At 42.5% G+C, this 17,138-nt stretch overlaps 1 protein-coding gene across 8 annotated transcripts in view; it reads right to left on the bottom strand.

The window, feature by feature from the left end:
* FRMD4A (FERM domain containing 4A) overlaps positions 1-17,138 on the bottom strand; it is a 418,655-nt gene that overhangs the window by 150,768 nt on the left and 250,749 nt on the right. For 7 of the 8 annotated variants that reach the window (XM_083701332.1, XM_083701333.1, XM_083701337.1 and 4 more), the window contains one exon: positions 15,398-15,463. In XM_083701332.1, the coding sequence (XP_083557458.1) occupies positions 15,398-15,463 (66 nt within the window). Of the gene's footprint in view, positions 1-15,397; positions 15,464-16,993; positions 17,045-17,138 lie in introns of those variants that run through there. The other variant, XM_083701339.1, reaches the window with a different exon arrangement.

Genomic DNA, 17,138 nt, shown 5'->3' with positions numbered 1-17,138 from the left:
TGTCTTACTATAGAAAGAGTGGTCTGCTCAACAGCCTAATGATGTTATGATGGCGCCCAAGGCATGAATGATGGATGGATGACAAGACATTTGGATGGGCAGAGACAGATTAGATAATCTCTTTGTTCCCTGCTTATCTGAAAGGCACTTTGTGCAGAAGAAGAGAGGGAAAAGAAGTTACAAGTGACCACATGTCCTGTTCCTCATGATGAGGTAATGCAAGTTGTACTTATTTTTAAATATGACCCAATTCTGAGCCAACAGTCAGCTTCTCTGTCCAAGCAATTAGGAAAAGCTAACCATAAAAGCATCCTGACGTGTCATATCACAGCAAGCAGAGCGAATGCTACAGGGAGGATTTTGCCCAGCATTTCTTCCAGAGGTTGGTGGTATCCTCCTGTATCTCCTTAATAATGCTTTGCTTTCCAGACAGTGAAATTACAAGTCTCTACAGAGAACAAAATGAACATGTCCCTGGAGGACAGAGGAGGACACGGAGAAGACAAAAGCTGGAGAATGGAGGAGAGAGAAACGCATTCAGTCACCAAAACTTCCTAAGTCCCCCTTAGGAGCAGATATTCCTTCCAAGAATGAGGACAAAAGCTCAGACAGAAAACTAAGGAAGGATGAATCAGTCAATTTTGGTTTCTCTGTTTCTCATTTTTCCAGTCTTAAATTCAGTTTTCCACATCAGTGTGAGTTCTTTTTTTCAGTGGAAGAGAATTGAACACATGCTTCCGTTTACCAACCAGTAGAACAAATAGTTGACAACTGCATGGTCTTTATCTTAAAGGTGCAAATATTCGTAGAGTCTGTGAACTTCTCAAATTATCTGGCAAAATAGCTGTACTATTTTGGTTCTATTGCTTACAGCAAATTTAAAACAATTGGATTGTGTCCAATAAAATGTATTGAGTCCAATCCAGCCATGATGATGTAATTTAAGTGTTTAAGGGAAAACAAGAAATGCAAAGAATATACAAAATTTGAAAAAATTGAAATTTGAGAAAAAATTATAAAAGGGGAGATAAAAAAGAAAATACAAAATGGGAAACCTGTGAAATTTATAAAATATTAGTAGAAATGGAGGGTCAACTTCCTTGTGCACTGCAGCCTCCCTCCACCTGCCGGGGCAGAAGTGCTGCGGCTGGGCACACTGCGCACCACGGCCTCTCTCTGCTTGACCCGGAGAGGGAGGAGCCACGGCTGGCAGCCTCTCTCCGCTGCAGCAGAGCAGAGCGCAGGGCATCCCAGCCGGGGGGGGGGGGGGCAGCTCTCTGCCGCCGACTCTCAACTCTGCCCTGAGTCAGATGTGACCCGGTAGCAGAGCGGAAGCGGAGCTGCGTCTGGGCGCAAGGGAGCTGCCTCGGTGGCTTCCTTGCACACCAGAGCCTGTTGTGGGAGCACCTGGTTGCACCCCTCCAAAAAATAGACCCAGGGCGACTGCCCCCCCCCCGCCACACCTCTGCCAACCATGTATCTGCTTAAAAGCAAAGCTATATATTTGTGTGAATGGATGAGGGTTGCATCCAGAATAGTCATTTATTTACTTTACAAGCATTTTAATTAGACAACCTTGCTATTTTCACCCAAAATAGGAATTCTTCTAGTAAGAGTGACTATTTCACATTATGAACAGAAGTTTTGTATCTCAGCCTGAAAACTCACCTCTCATGCTGCTTAATGCCAATTTCATTTGTCTTTCTGTAGAGCTGCACTTCCAGTATAATGTATGGCTTTACATTATAAAGCACTTGGTAATAGCAGACCTACAGTGTATATATTGAAATCCTATTTCCACTTTCATTTCAAGTCAATTTGCCGTGTTTCACTTCTCACACTCAGCTGTTTTTTTAAAAAATGGAATTACAAAAGATCCAACATGGTGAAAACATGAATTGGGGAGTTAAGTGTAACTAGGTCTGATTATCACTAAATTCACATATAAATTCAGATATTGTTTTTACTGAGAGAAAGGCTACACAGTAAATAGCAGGTGAAACCTCAACACTCTACGGAGGAAGTGCGTTTGCCATGGGCAGACTGGGCATCTGGCCTCAGACTGTGGCAGCTCTCCAGGTTCATTTCCTTGGGGCACTTGGATTGCAATTTATCTCTTGGAGTACCAGGTAGGTGTGTGGGGCTACTTCGTTCTCTCATAAGTCTTTGTTTGTGGCTTATTATATTCTGCCTGATACAGCTTAACCAAGAAGTACATGTACATGAAAAAATAATTAAAAGCACGACTTGTGAATGGTGGCAACAGCTCTAAGGCCATAAAGGCAGGCTGTCGGATGGGCATCTGGGTTCTGATATTGGCTGCATTCATCCTTGAAACTTCATTTTCAGGCATGTAAAGAGCTGGGGTCTTTGCCTCTTTCTCTAATGGAGTGGTTCTCAAACTTTTTTCTCTGGGCCACAGCTTCAAAATAAAAATTTGCTTGCGCCACACTAAATTTTTTATTGGTAAGAAATACATTGGAAAACAAAAGCAGTGCTTGAGTTATAACATAGAACATAATCCACTTTATAATATTATCATGGGACATCCAGAAATTAATAATAATAATAATAATAATAATAATAATAATAATAATAATTTATACCCCACCCATCTGAAACATATAATGCAGCTGCATAAGACCATAAATCATTCCCAAAACATCAAAAAAAAAATCAAACAAAAAATCAGCCTTTTACCAATGTATCGTAACTATGTATACAAACTCAATGAGAGGTATGAGTTTGCTTTTGCCAGGTAATTTCATTTATATTAGGTCTAATTTAAGACAAACAAACTCTCATCTCCTCAACACAAATAAACCTTTCTCTTTTCTGATCTTTTATATTTGTTAGAGTTGAAAATCCCTGTTCACAACAATATGGCATGGAGAACTGTAGAAGAATAGCCAGTGCTCTTGAAGAGAGGCATGGATACTCTTTTCTGCTATATATCCCCCCAAAAGTTATGTTGATACTCTACTATACTGCACAGAAATGAATAAATGTTTCTTTGTCTCTGAATCTTCCCACCACACTTGCCACCCTCTCCTGACACACCAGGTGGTGCACCTTTGAGAACCACTGCAACCGCTGCTCTAATGCAAGGTGTGCTAGCTGTCAAGCATGCAAACAGGCCTGAGATCTGAGTTCCCCAGATGTCACTTCTCCTTAACCTTGAGATCCAGTAACTGGAGTCTGCTGCAAAAGACACACACTTAGAATTAAAGAATTCCAAGCCCAGCAGTTTGTTTTGAGTACCAGAACTGAACAAAGCTCACAGTCCTTCTACACAAAGATCCACTCCTCACTACTCCAAGCTTTTGACATTTTGGCAATATAGTTTAGGGCAGCGGGGAGTCATTTTGTTACTGCCATTCATAAATAATTTGGAGTCAGAAATCCTTACCAATCTACTGCAAGCCACCTAGATATCTACCAGTACATCCCAATCTACCTTCTACTCACCCCTGCTTTAAGAAACACATAGGTGACTATCACTGCCTTTGAGACATAGAGGATTCTCTCCAAGATCAAAGGCTGCCAATTCAAATAATATATAGGGCCCCCCAGGTAAGATCTGCCCTCACATAATCGATCCCATGACACAGTTCATGCACACCATTTGAATGGCCATGCTGGCCAAATGATTCAGGCAGCGAAGGCAGGCGGACCTACAGAGATGTGTGACCTTCTTAGAGAAACAATGACCACTACCAGACAGGCAGAAAATGCTTAGGGAGATCAAGGAGAACTGCAAATAGTGAATGGGCTGGATATTTAAGAGATGCAGTGTAAAACTAAAATAAACTAATACATATTCTACTTCCAGTTAATATTTCTACTTGTCTGAAATACCAAAAAGTTCCCTTTACTGCACATTTTCCCTGGCGCAAGGTCAACGATAGAGCAGCTGGCACATTCCTCTGGGATGCTACTTCCTCCCCTCCTTTCTTCTTCTTAAGTTCTTTTCCCACAGGCACTTTAAGCAAGGGAATCTGGATGAATCAGGTTAGCCCTGCTGGGTTTCATTAGTTTTCAACATTGCATTTCTTAGCTGTGGCATTCATTTCCCTGGAGCTATCTGACTGAAATGACCTTTGTGCGAACAAAGATTCTTTCCCTGGTTTGTCACTAGGCACAGCATTCTCCGCCATATTCTCCACCCCAAAATATGTTACAGCCAGCTCAGGGTGACTCTATGCTTTTACTTTTACGCATTACTCAGTCATTTTTGCTTGGTTGAATATAACTGTTTTGCCATTCAAAAAGAAATGCCCCCCTATTTGATGATCTTTATCAGCCACTTCCCATTTTAGCAATATTCATTTATTTACAGCAATCAAGTGTGGAGATGGCACTCTTCTCTTGCCTTTGGTTAATACAACAGCTGAAGATGCTTCCCGAGAGGGCACTTTTGTCAGCTGGTGATCACTGCCCTACAGCACTGACCCACGTGCTGAGCTGAGAGATGTAAGTCTGAGGTTATGGTGCTTGCCTAAGAGGCTCCCAGGGGATGTTTGCTTTTGGGGAGCACTAATGCTGCTCCCTCCCCCAAATTTCCTACAACTTGAGAGACAGGTGTCAGGGACTGACTGGGCACTGAGGAGCGGTGGCTCAATGCAGATGAGTGGGCATTGGGAGAAGGAGGTTGGAGACTGACTTGGAAGAAGGGATCAGTGAACTGGGGGGGGGGGGGGGCTGTGCAGCCAGGAGACCAGAGTTTCTGGCAGGAGAAGCTGCAGAGAGAGAGAACAGGGGCAGGAAGAGAGAGAGGTCAGGCTGGGAAGTTTTCAAATGTTTAATGTTTTATTATGTTTTTATATATGTTGGGAGCCACCTTGAGTGGCTGGGGCAACCCAGTAAAATGGGCAGGTTATAAATAATAAAATTGTTGTTGTTGAATAGAATGTCCCTGTTTTCATCAGAGAAATGTTGGAGGGGATGTGCATGTTTATAAAGGTTTTATAAAGCTGACTTGAAAAGAAATGAAAAACCACTTATGCAATACCATGAAGATAGAGAAGAAAAACTTGGTTGCTAGACAAGCCTTTCATGCGCAAAGGCCTAATGGGAATGCAAAAAAACAAAAACAAAACCTAATGCAAAAATGGGTCCAAAGCAGGGGAATGATTTGAATAAATTCACTGTTTGGAAATGATTAAGAGAACACAGTCAAACATTTCCCTTAAAAACACACTGTTGCAAACAAAATGCGAATCCAGCAGGAACAAAAAGAGTACGAAAGGCAGGGGCGGAGATCCCAAAAAGAAACAGTTTGCTGCTTTTCAAGAAAGAAAATGAATGAAAGAAAAAAAACACCTAGTCACTGCACAAAAAGGTCACCAAGCAAAAAGAACAAATGTGCAGAATAAGGCTAAAGGCAAATACAATATTTTTAGGGCAGCAACCCCCCTCCCCAGGGAAGGGCTCCCTCCACATTCAGCTCAAATGTCACTTGTGACTTTAGTACTTGGGAGGTGGAATTCCACTCAAACATGCTGCACCCCTGGGTCAAACTCTGAAAAAAATGGCCCTGCACATTTGAAACAGAATTTGGTTGTAAACTGTGCTGATTGGGCGGGTTCTCCGTAATGTCATCAATAAATCTCCAATCCCATTCGCTGTTGTTGTTTTTAAAGCATTGTCCTTTGGCAATTATTAAAGCAAATGGTAGCTGGGAAAGGCATGGGCTTGTTTTTACAACTCCTCTGTGTATGCTGCAGCCCCAATCCTGTTCAGGGCCACTGTGGTTGCTATTTAAAAAACAGCACCAAATTTAATTAATTAATTAATTTAACATGTAGTTTGGCCCTCAGTAGTATATGCTATATAGATGTTAAATGAATCAAGTAACATGATGAACAGTTATCAACATATGCAAAAATATAAAGGGGGGAGTAATAAATATATCAGTTTAATTTCCCCCCTTCCCATTTCACAGTTCTTCTTTCACAAATTAGGGTGACATGAGGAAGTTTGGTTTTGCTAGATGCTAAAAATTTCATTCATTATTTGGACCTCAGTCAATTTGAAAAGATACATTTTTCACACTTCTTTATTCTGCTCCCAGGTCTATAAACACCTTCCAGTTTTTGGATAATTCTTCCATATAAATTTCTAAGTGCACTAATAGTCATGATTTCTCTTTCCAATGCCTGAGCTCTGGTGTCCAGGTGACACGTGGTTTTGGAAGACTTTCCAAGGGCAAGCTCAGATGAGTTCAGATAAATTCATAATCCAGCACGGTCAGAAAACTTCATGCAGCTGATCGTGAATAAAAGGAAATTTGCAAAAGGGAAAACTGGCCTTGGGGTCGCATTTGGTCACTGGCCCTGATGCTGCCCACCCTCCATTTTAATTTGTTGTATTTAAGTTGTTCTGGGAGACTTTGGGCCTGAAGAGTGAGGTACAAACACTCTATCAATTCTGGTGTGTCATCATCCAAACCTGCTCTTCAATACAGAATGAGAAAAAAGAGAAAATTCTGTCTCAAATAAAAGACAAAGAGAAGAGTTTAAGATCAATGCCAAAGAGTCAACAGATTCCAAAAGAAATTAAAGCATTGCAGATCCAATTTTCTCAAATTATTAACCAGGAAATAGGATGGAAAATTGAAATGATGAAACAGAGAAATTTTGAATCTGCAAATAAATGTGGGAAATTGTTGGCTTGGCAATTAAAAAAAGAGACAGAAGCAAAGCACTATTACAAATATTGTATCTGATGGAAAATCTATGGAAAACCCTGCAGATAGAAGAAAATGTTTTCAGAAATATTTTAAACAGCTGTATAAAAAAAGGTAAAGAAGATAAGGATAAAATTGAGCAATTTCTTGAGGCAAACGAAATGCAGAAAATTCCCGAGGATAAAAGGTTCCTACTAAATGGCATGATTACAAGACAGGAGGCTGAGATGGCAATAAATAAGATGCAGTTAGGCAAAGCCCCGGGACCAGATGGTCTTTCTGCAAAATACTATAAAATATTGAAAGGTTGGTTAATTCAACCATTGGCAGATGTGTGCAATTAGATTCTAAGAGGGGACAAAGCTCCCGAAACCTGGAAAGATGCATTTATTACTCTGATCCCAAAAACAGATCAAGATAGATCTGATGTAAAAAACTATAGACCAATCTCATTACTTAATGTGGACTATAAAATCTTTGCAGATATTTTGGGCAATAGATTAAAAAAGGTTCTATCAGATTATATACATAAGGACCAGGCAGGATTTCTGCCTGGGAGACATATGAACGATAACATTAGAAATATAATTGATATATTAGAAAGGTTGGAAGCGAAAAGAAATTGCAAAGCAATGTTAATGTTTATTGATGCTGAAAAGGCCTTTGATAATGTTTCTTGGTTATTTATGATGAAAAACCTAGAAAGAATTGAGGTTGGCCAGGAATTTTTTAATGGTATTAATGCGATCTATTTTGAGCAATAAGCAAAAATCATAGTTAATAATGTGGTCTCAGAGGAAATCAGAATTGAGGGAGGAACCAGGCAAGGGTGCCCGTTTCCCCCTCTGCTATTTATTTCTGTTCTGGAGGTTTTGCTAAACATGTTGAGGAAAGAGGAGGAGGTTAAAGGCATTGTAGTAGGATCCAAGCAATATAAATTAAAAGCCTTTGCTGATGACTTGGTTTTAACTTTACAAGGTCCAGAAACCAGTGCAGTAAAAGCACTGGAGCTGATTCAAGAGTTTGGGCAGGTAGCAGGATTTAAATTAAACAAGAGCAAAACCAAAGTTTTAGAAAAAAAAATTAGATAATGAGGAAAGAAAAACCCTTTTTGAAAGGACAGGCCTTGTTTCTGTGAAAAAAGTTAAATATTTGGGTGTGAATTTATCGGTAAAGAATTGAATCTCTATAAAGATAACTATGAAAAATTATGAAAAACTATGAAATCAAGAGAGATCTTGAGATATGGTCAAACCTAAAACTTTCATTGATGGGCCGAATATCGGTGGTTAAGATGAATGTATTGCTGAAGATGTTGTTTTTATTTCAAGCTCTACCAATCATTGAAAATGTTAAATGTTTTAAAGAATGGCAGAAGGCATTGTCCAAATTTATCTAGCAGGGGAAAAACCCTAGAATTAAATATAAATTACTTACAGATATAAAAGAAGGAGGGTTTTTTTCCCTACCAGACCTGAAGATATACTTTGAAGCTGCTGCCTTCTCCTGGATCAAGGATTGGATTCAAATAGAGAATGATGATGTGTTAGATTTGGAGGGACTGGATAATCGATTTGGATGGCATGCATATCTATGCTATGACAAGATAAAGGCCCACAGTGGTTTTAAGAATCATGTAATTAGAAAGGTGTTATACAATGTATGGACTAGATATAAAGATCTCTTAGTAAGAAAAACACCAAAATGGATTTCGCCAATGGAAGCACAGGCCCCCCAAAAAATTAAATATGGAAAACAAATGGTTGAGGTACTCAGATTTGTTGTTAGAGGATCAGAAAGGTTTTAAATTAAAACCATTTGAACAAATTAAAGATAGAATGAATTGGTTGCAATATTATCAAATTAATGAATTATATAAGATGGATAAGAGAAATGGTTTTGCAACAGAAAAAACCAAATTGGAAACGGAGTTGTTAGATACTAATGATAAGAATATGTCTAAAATGTATAATTTGTTGTTGGAGTGGCATACAAAGGATGAACAAGTTAAATTGGTTATGATTGATTGGGCAAGAGATGTGGGACATAACATAATGATGGAGGATTGGGAGAGGCTATGGAGGAAAGGGGTTAAGTTTACTGCATGTACGATGTTAAAGGAAGATATTATGAAGATGATGTATAGATGGTACTTGACCCCTGTAAAACTAGCAAAGATTTATCACAATAGTGACAACCTTTGTTGGAATTGTAAAGAAACAGAAAGTACTTTTTTCCATATGTGGTGGACTTGTCCCAACGTGAAAGACTTCTGGGAGAAGATTTTAATGAATTGAAAAAAAATGTTGAAATATACATTTATTAAGAAACCAGAGGCCTTTCTTTTTGGAATAACAGGTTCGGAATTGCCCAAGAAAGATGTTAAATTATTTTTGTATGCCACAACGGCTGCCCGAATATTACTTGCAAAAATTGGAAAACACAAGAACTACCAACAGTGGAAAATTGGCAGATGAAGATGATGGACTTTTCGGAGCTAGCTGACCTGACTGGAAGAATCCGCAACCAGAAAGATTAGAAGTTTCAAGAGGACTGGAGGAAATTTAAGGAATATTTGAATAAATATTGTAAGATAAAAAATTAGAAACAAATAGGCCTAGGATTAAACTAAGTTATAATTAAATAAATGGGATTTAGAATGTTAAGAAAAGTGAATAAGATGGACTATAATTGGAAATTGTTTTAGTTTAATAATGATATTGAAAAGCTGTTATTTTTAATTACAAGGAAACTCAGAAGGGAGGGATTTGAGGAAGTCAACCAAGATGTTTAAAACGTGGATTTCTGAAGAATTAAGTTTGTTGTTATTGTTTATCTGTTTATTGTTCCCTTTTTCTTTTTCTTTTTCTGTTTTTGTGTATCATTTTGCTTTGTGGTTTGTGTTATCATTGTAGAAAATCTAATAAAAAATATTAAAAATAATAATAGTTTAAAAAACCTGCTCTTCAGTCAAACTAGCCTATAAAGTACAGTACAGTATTGACATAAAGATCGTGAACATCAAAAATGCCTCCTTAATTTTTCTTTCTTTTCTTTCTTTTTTTTAAAAAACTCTTCAGATTATTTTCTGCTGCCTCTTTTGGTTTTGAAATAACCTTGCTGAGCCATCTGTACAACACAAAGCGGTCCTGAAATGCGTTTCCTGTGATTCAAATCACTTTCAAAAGGCTCCTATTCATCTTCTTCCTCTTTTGCTAGAATGAGACTAACATGCAACCCTGCTCACCCCAAAAATGCCAGAGTAATTAAAGTGCCTGTGTTTCATTTCCTGTTTCTAGCTGCACAGAGCAGTGTTTTCTTTAAAAAGCCATTTTCTAAACCTTCTGATTAACCCTTTAGAGACTTTGTGGCAGCTAAAGCAGTCTAGTGCACAAGAGCATCATAAACCCCCAGTTCAACTTTACTGTTTAATCTTATAAGAACCTTTCACTATCCCTCGGCTGTAGCTCTAAGGTACCAAATCAGCTTTGCATGCAGAAGTTCCAGGCTCAATCCCTGGCATCTCCAGGCAGAGCTACCAGTGTTCCCCGTCCGAAATCCTGGAGAGCTGCTGCCAATCAGTGCAGAGGATACTGAACTAGATGCACGCATGTTCCCATGTTGCAGTATCTGTGCCATGCAGATGGAATACTGGTCTATCTTACCAGTGTTAAAATGACTGCTAAGGTAAATGTGTAATGTTCATATTCTGTGCTCTGCAAATAAAAAGAATTATTATTATTATTATTATTATTATTATTATTATTATTATTATTATTATTTCCTCCTGCACAGTCTCCCTTCCTAAAAACTGTTGGCCAAAGAAATAAAACAGGACTGTTTGTAAGATGTGCCAGAAACTCTGCCTACAGCACAAAGCCTATAACACAAAGATGTGAGTCTGGAAACATAATGGGTGATATCCAAATCTAATGGGAGCTCTGTGCTTTCAAAATCTGTTGCACAACCCCGGTTGTTTCCGGGCACAATTCAAAGTGCTGGTGCTGACCTTTAAAGCCCTAAATGGCCTCAGTCCAATATACCTGAAGGAGCATCTCCACCTCCACTGTCCAGCCCCGACACTGAGGTCCAGCGCCGAGGGCTTTCTGGCAGTTTCCTCGTTGCGAGAAGCCAAGTTCCAGGGAACCAGGCAGAGGGCCTTCTCGGTAGTGGTACCCGCCCTGTGGAACGCCCTCCCACCAGATGTCAAAGAGAAAAATAACTACCAAACTTTTAGAAGACATCTGAAGGCAGCCCTGTTTAGGGAAGCTTTTAATGTTTGACGGACTATTGTATTTTAATATTTTGTTGGAAGCCGCCCAGAGTGGCTGGGGAAACCCAGGCAGATGGGTAGGGTATAAATAATAAATTGTTGTTGTTGTTGTTAGATTCTGCGAGAGTTGAGGTTCGTGGGCTACCCCTTGGTTGTGTCTGAACTAGGCCTAATACAATGCAGGCATCCTTGATCATGGGCTGAACGCTCATCCTAACATTATCTTTGGTCAAATAGATTTTGATGTGTTTTTTCCCCTAAATAGCCCTTCAGAACCCTACAAGACCTCTTTGATCTGACAGGAGGGCAAAGGAAACCTGTGTACAAAAGCAAACATGCCTGCAGCATATCATTTTGAACCATCTTAAAAACAATTGCCTGATGATCTCTCCCAGCAGCTTCATATAGATGTTGAAAAGCATGAGGGGGAAGACAGAGCCCTGAGGCACCCCACAAGTGAGAGCCCAGGGGTCTGAACACCCACCTCTCACCATTCCTTTCTGGACACGGCCCAGGAGGAAGGAGCGGAAGTACAGTGGTGCCTCGCAAGACGAAATTAATTCGTTCCGCAAGTCTTTTCGTCTTGCGAGTTTTTCGTCTTGCGAAGCACGGTTTCCCATAGGAATGCATTAAAAATCAATTAATGCGTTCCTATGGAAACCGCCTTCAGACCAGGTCCGGGGACAGTCTGTCCCCCGACCTCTTCTGAAGGCCTGTGGGGGGCGAAAGTCTTTGCTCCCCCCCCCTGCCTTCCCGGGACAGCGGAGACTTCTCCGCTGTCCCGGGGCGGACTTAAAATGCTGGCGGGCGGCCGCGAAGCCTTCGCTGCCATCCCCCAGCATTTTAAAAGCCCCCGGGACAGCGGAGACTTCCCGGGTCGATTTTAAAATGCTGGCGGGCAGCAGCGCTGCCGCCCGCCAGCATTTTAAGATCACCCCAGACAGCGGAGAAGTCCTCCGCTGTCCCGGGGTTTTTAAAATGCTGGTGGGCGGCAGCGAAGGCTTCGCGGGCAGCAGCGCTGCCGCCCGCCAGCATTTTAAGATCACCCCAGACAGCGGAGACTTCTCCGCTCCCGGGGCGATTTTAAAATGCTGGCGGGCGGCAGCGAAGCCTTCGCTGCCACCCACCAGCATTTTAAAAACCCCGGGACAGTGGAGGACTTCTCCGCTGTCTGGGGTGATCTTAAAATGCTGGCGGGCGGCAGCATTTCTCCGCTGTCCCGGGGCGATTTAAAAGCCCCCGGGAAGGCAGGCAGGGGGGACAAAGACTTTCGCCCCCCACCGGCCTTCAGAAGAGGTCCTGGACCTCTTCGGAAGGCGGGCGGGGGGCAAAAGTCTTTGTCCCCCCTGCCTGCCTTCCCGGGAGAGCGGAGAAACGCAGCGCTGCGTTTCTCCGCTCTCCTGGAAGGCAGGCGGGGGGGAGCAAAGACTTTTGCCCCCCGCCGGCCTTCAGAAGAGGTCCAGGACCTCTTCTGAAGGCCGGTGGGGGGCGAAAGTCTTTACTCCCCCCCGCAGCCTGCCTTCAAAAGCCGTCCGGGAAAGCGGAGAAAGCGCTGCGTTTCTCCGCTCTCCCGGAAGGCAGGCAGGGGGGAGCAAAGACTTTTGCCCCCCGCCCGTCTTCAGAAGAGGTCCAGGACCTCTTCTGAAGGCGGGCGGGGGGCAAAAGTCTTTGCTCCCCCCTGCCTGCCTTCAAAAGCCATCCGGGATAGCGGGAAGCGCTTCCCTGCTATCCCGGACTGCTTTTAAAATGCTGGTGGTGGGGAGCAAAGCCTTTCGGCCCCCGCCGGCCTTCCTGGACCTCTTCTGAAGGCCGGAGGGGGGGGGAAAGGCTTTGCTCCCCACCGCTAGCATTTAAAAGAGGTCCCCCGAGATTTCCCTATGGGCTTTCTTCTTGCGAAGCAAGCCCATAGGGAAATTCGTTTTGCGAAGCGCCTCCAAAACGGAAAACCCTTTCGTCTAGCGGGTTTTTCGTCTTGCGAGGCGTTCGTCTTGCGGGGCACCACTGTACTGCATGACAGTGCTCCCAATTCCCAACTCCTCTAAACAGTCCAGAAGGATGCCATGGTTGACCATTGATATCACTGATGATATCAAAAGCTGCTGAGATTCAGCAGAACCAGGAAACAGCTTTCACCTCTGTCCCTAGTTCACCAGAGATCACCGACCAGCACAACCATGGTGGTTTTTGTCTCATAATGGGGCCTGAATCCTGACTGAAAGTGATCCAAATGGTTTGCATCCTCCAGACACACCTAGAGTTGTTCAGTGACCACCCACTGAATCACCTTGCCCAAGAATGGAAGGTTTAGACAGGGTGATAAACTGTAATTTGCTTTGACCAAAGAAACAAATTATTCACTACACAACATGACCTGATGAGCTGCTGCGCAGAGGCAGTGGGACCCATGGGGCAGGGAGGTAAAGGTCCTGATGCTGCCATGAAGAGACTTACTCAAGGCTGTTGGATTTTACAGTCCCGCAGCGATGTAATCATTTGTTGTTGACATGCCTCCTGCTGCCACTTTAGAATCATGCTTCCTCTTCCCCCCCCCCTCAGCGTGAGGAGAGTGCTCATACCTTTACAGTTTCCACCTCAAAGCTCACATTTTTAATCATGAGGTGAATGCATGGCAACTGGTGAAAGGGCCCGATTCAGGCCTTTTCGATGTTGCTGAACTGCAACTCCATCACTCCTGGCCACTGGCCATGCTTGCTAGAACTGATGGGTGTTGACATTCAGTAACAAATGGAGGGCCAAAGGCTTGATTTTATTCTCTGCCTTATATATTTTTATTTGTGGTTGTATTTTACTGTTTTGCTGTTACTATAATCCCCCCACAATCTTTGGTATTGAGTATCATATAAAAATTGTAAATGAACAATTACCAAACCTCAACATTGTCAGAGTGTCATAGTCTAAAGCAGCTCACAGGGTTGTTTTGAAAGCAAAATGGGCTGGGAGAGAAAGCTGAATGTAATAAATGCCTGCAAAGCTCTTACACTTAGATGCTGCCAAGTTTATGACAGAGTCTGGCATCCTGTCAAGGGGTCTGGCTGGATGACAAAATATGCTTCCCCCTCTGAACTGCTGACGGCAGCGCACTGCATCCTCCAGAGTACAGACGTTGGCTGCTCCTGGCTTCTCTCACACCTCTCACCTTTGAACACCTCAGAACCACTCACTCATTCACCTCCCCCAGACATTCCCAAAATGCATAACCACTCCCGTCAGCCTGTCCTTGATGCAAAGGTGCCAGCTTGCGAGGACGGGGGGCAACGCTGTGCATGACATCAGGACGTTGGGAGGAGCCGGGCAAGAGCTGAACATGGCGGCTTCAATGGCCAGCAGCTCGCAGCTTCAACCTTCCTGCCCATCCACAGCAGCAGCAGCAGCAGGAGGAGGAGAAGGAGCTGGCCAGCCCCCGCTTGCGCCTGTCACCATCAGGATGGCGAGTGGGAGAGATAGGAGTGAGTAGCCCATTCCTCTCCCCATGACTGAATCCAGCTCCTCTAACCCAGAATATTATCTGCATATAGATAACTGACATGCCACAGAAAAGCTTTTAACCTAGCCCCTTTCCCTGAGATGCTGACTTTCTATATATGGTTTTAGAAAAATGTAACAAAATCCTTTTTATTCTCACAAGCCTTTGGCCTGTTAACCTTTTTTATTGTTTTGTGTGCATGCGTGTGTAACTCATTGTCTTAATATTTTAAAATGGCTTCATTTTGTAATACGCTTTCTCATTGACTGATTGTTTTAAAGGCTGTTGTTGTTTTTTAAATTTAAAATTTGTACAGGGGACAAATGTCTGTAAATATAGTAAGCAAACCATCAAGCTGGCTTGACATTCTATCATTGCCATAAACCGCTTGTGCCTCAACATCTATGTTATAAATTCAATGTGACGTGAGGCCAACATATATGTAGGTCACGTCACTCACCCACAGAAGCCCCGTCTTCTCAGAGGCAGTGCATGGCAGCTACTTAACGCTGAAGCTTCAGGACATTAAAGCCTTAGTCTGCCAGTAGACAGCAAGCAGCAAGGGCTGCAGAGGAACTGATGGAGCTGAAGTAGGTCAGGACGTGAGGGGTGATGCTGCCAGGCACACCAAAAAAGGAGTTCTGTGAGATTAGTCACTATTTCAGTTTGTCACCTGAAAGTGATTGAAACATAGGAATCCCCCCTTTTGGGGGGTGGGGGAGCATGAAAGGCACCCTCTGGCAGCTGAATCTTGGGATTTACCTTCTAGGTCTCCTGCCCATATCCTGATCCATCCTGATCCTGCTTAGCTTGTCAAATGAGAGAGGATCAAAACCCGTAAGGAAGCTGACTAACGGAGATTCCATTAATTAAATTAAAAACCTCTTCTGCTGTATGGAGCAAAAACTGAGTGCTGTGGCAAGAATTCAAAACTGCAGAGGCAATTTATTACCTGCACAAGGAGTTCCAGCTTCCTGTCATCAAGAAGGTGCACTTGACACCGGCGGCCCTCTGTCATCTAGGAAAACAGGACAAAAAAAGAAAGAAAGTTTCAGTGGATGCTTAAGGCACAGGCTTGGCAAAATACCACAAGCTGCTGTTAATGTGCTGAAGTCTGCACGGCTCCAAACGCTGGCATAGCAAAGGATTCTCATTCCCTGGCAATGGCAGAAAGAAAAGGTTGGACAGAGAAAACAGAACAGAGTAACTCACCCTAACAGCTGTTACTGAATGGCACACGCGGACTCAGACCCAAGAAGAGGGGTTTCTCCTGTGTGAGAAAGGAGTTCATGAAAGAGGCCAGGGGATCTTGCATTGCCTAAATGGGAAGGCACAAGGCAACCCCCTGTGGCTACCTCATTGTCTTTGTGGCTGCACTGCCATAAGGGTTTGTCAGGCAGGCGAGGACGGATCTAGCCTTCGACTACTTCCAGGTCCAGGAGCAGCCATCTCCATCCTGGTACCTTCCAGCTGTTAAGGAGTACAACTCCCACCAGTCTCAGCCAGCATGGCCATTATGGGGCACCCACTCATCTAGATAACGCAAGTAAGCAAGGAGAAAAAGGAACAGCCAGAGAGAACCTATGGGCAATGCTGATTACTTCTGCACTAGCAGTTCACATTGCAGCCCTGATTATTTAGTTCCATAATTCATTTGCATACTACTTTTCCTCCAAAGTGCTCAGGTCAGGAAATGGAGGTTTAATCTCAAAACAACCATGAGAGGTAGATCAGACAAAGATGCTCTACAATGCCCTGCAATGTGGAACCAATCCCATCAGGGCTTGCATTTTCCTCCAAATTTAAAAGGCATTGAATTCAAGTTCTTTCACCAATTGCTCTTTTGCAGGTTCATCATTGGGAGGAAAAATGGCTTCATGGGCCAAATCAAGACCCTGCGGGGCCTGAGCTGGAAGATCCCCTGACAATTATCATTGGGATTTTCAAGCAACTATCACTTGTGATAATGGCCAATTTGATACATATCCTTTTTCAAGTAGTAAATTGCTATTATTCCTACTTTACTGTTGAGGAGCCATAAGCACTTAAAAAAAAAAATCTGTAGCTGGGCTGTGACTTGAACTCATGTCTCTTAGTTTCAGATTTGAACGCAAGCTCACACAAAACTTATAAGCATAGTGGTATATCTGGATTGGAAGGAACAAGGTAGAGCAAGGTGAGGTGGTTTGATTACATGCACCTGAAAAGTAAGGCATCTTATCAGCTAAATAAATCTGGATGGAAAACAGGGGTAGAGGAACCAATAATCAGCAGTGATGTATAATGTTTTAAAATAATGCACAAGTATATTTTATAGGATCTGTAATACCACCAAGAACACAGAAAGATGTTGCCATTGGATCACATTAGAAAACAGGTATGTAATCAGCAGTGCAAAGTGATGTTTCTGATGATGAATCAACATTACTTCAGACTACAGGTCGGTGGTGAAATGTTTAAATGCTCCCTTACAAAAAATAAACGTAGGTATATAAAACTAACACATCACCGCTATTTTATTATGTTGCACAGCAGAAAAAAAGGCTACCGAACAAGAGAAGATCTACAGCAGTAGAACATTTCTTGACTTCCTGGCTTGTTTATGAGCTCATGAAGGAATGTCAGGGCTGCTTTCAACATTCTTCTGATAACAAAGCCCAACTGTTATGTCTGTGTGTCAAAGTATTTCATTG

Source organism: Podarcis gaigeae (genome assembly GCF_964106915.1).
Source record: "Podarcis gaigeae genome assembly, chromosome: 10".
Classification (NCBI taxonomy): Eukaryota; Metazoa; Chordata; class Lepidosauria; order Squamata; family Lacertidae; genus Podarcis; species Podarcis gaigeae.
Note: the sequence above shows the minus strand (reverse complement) of the source record. Positions and strands in the feature narration are given on the sequence as shown.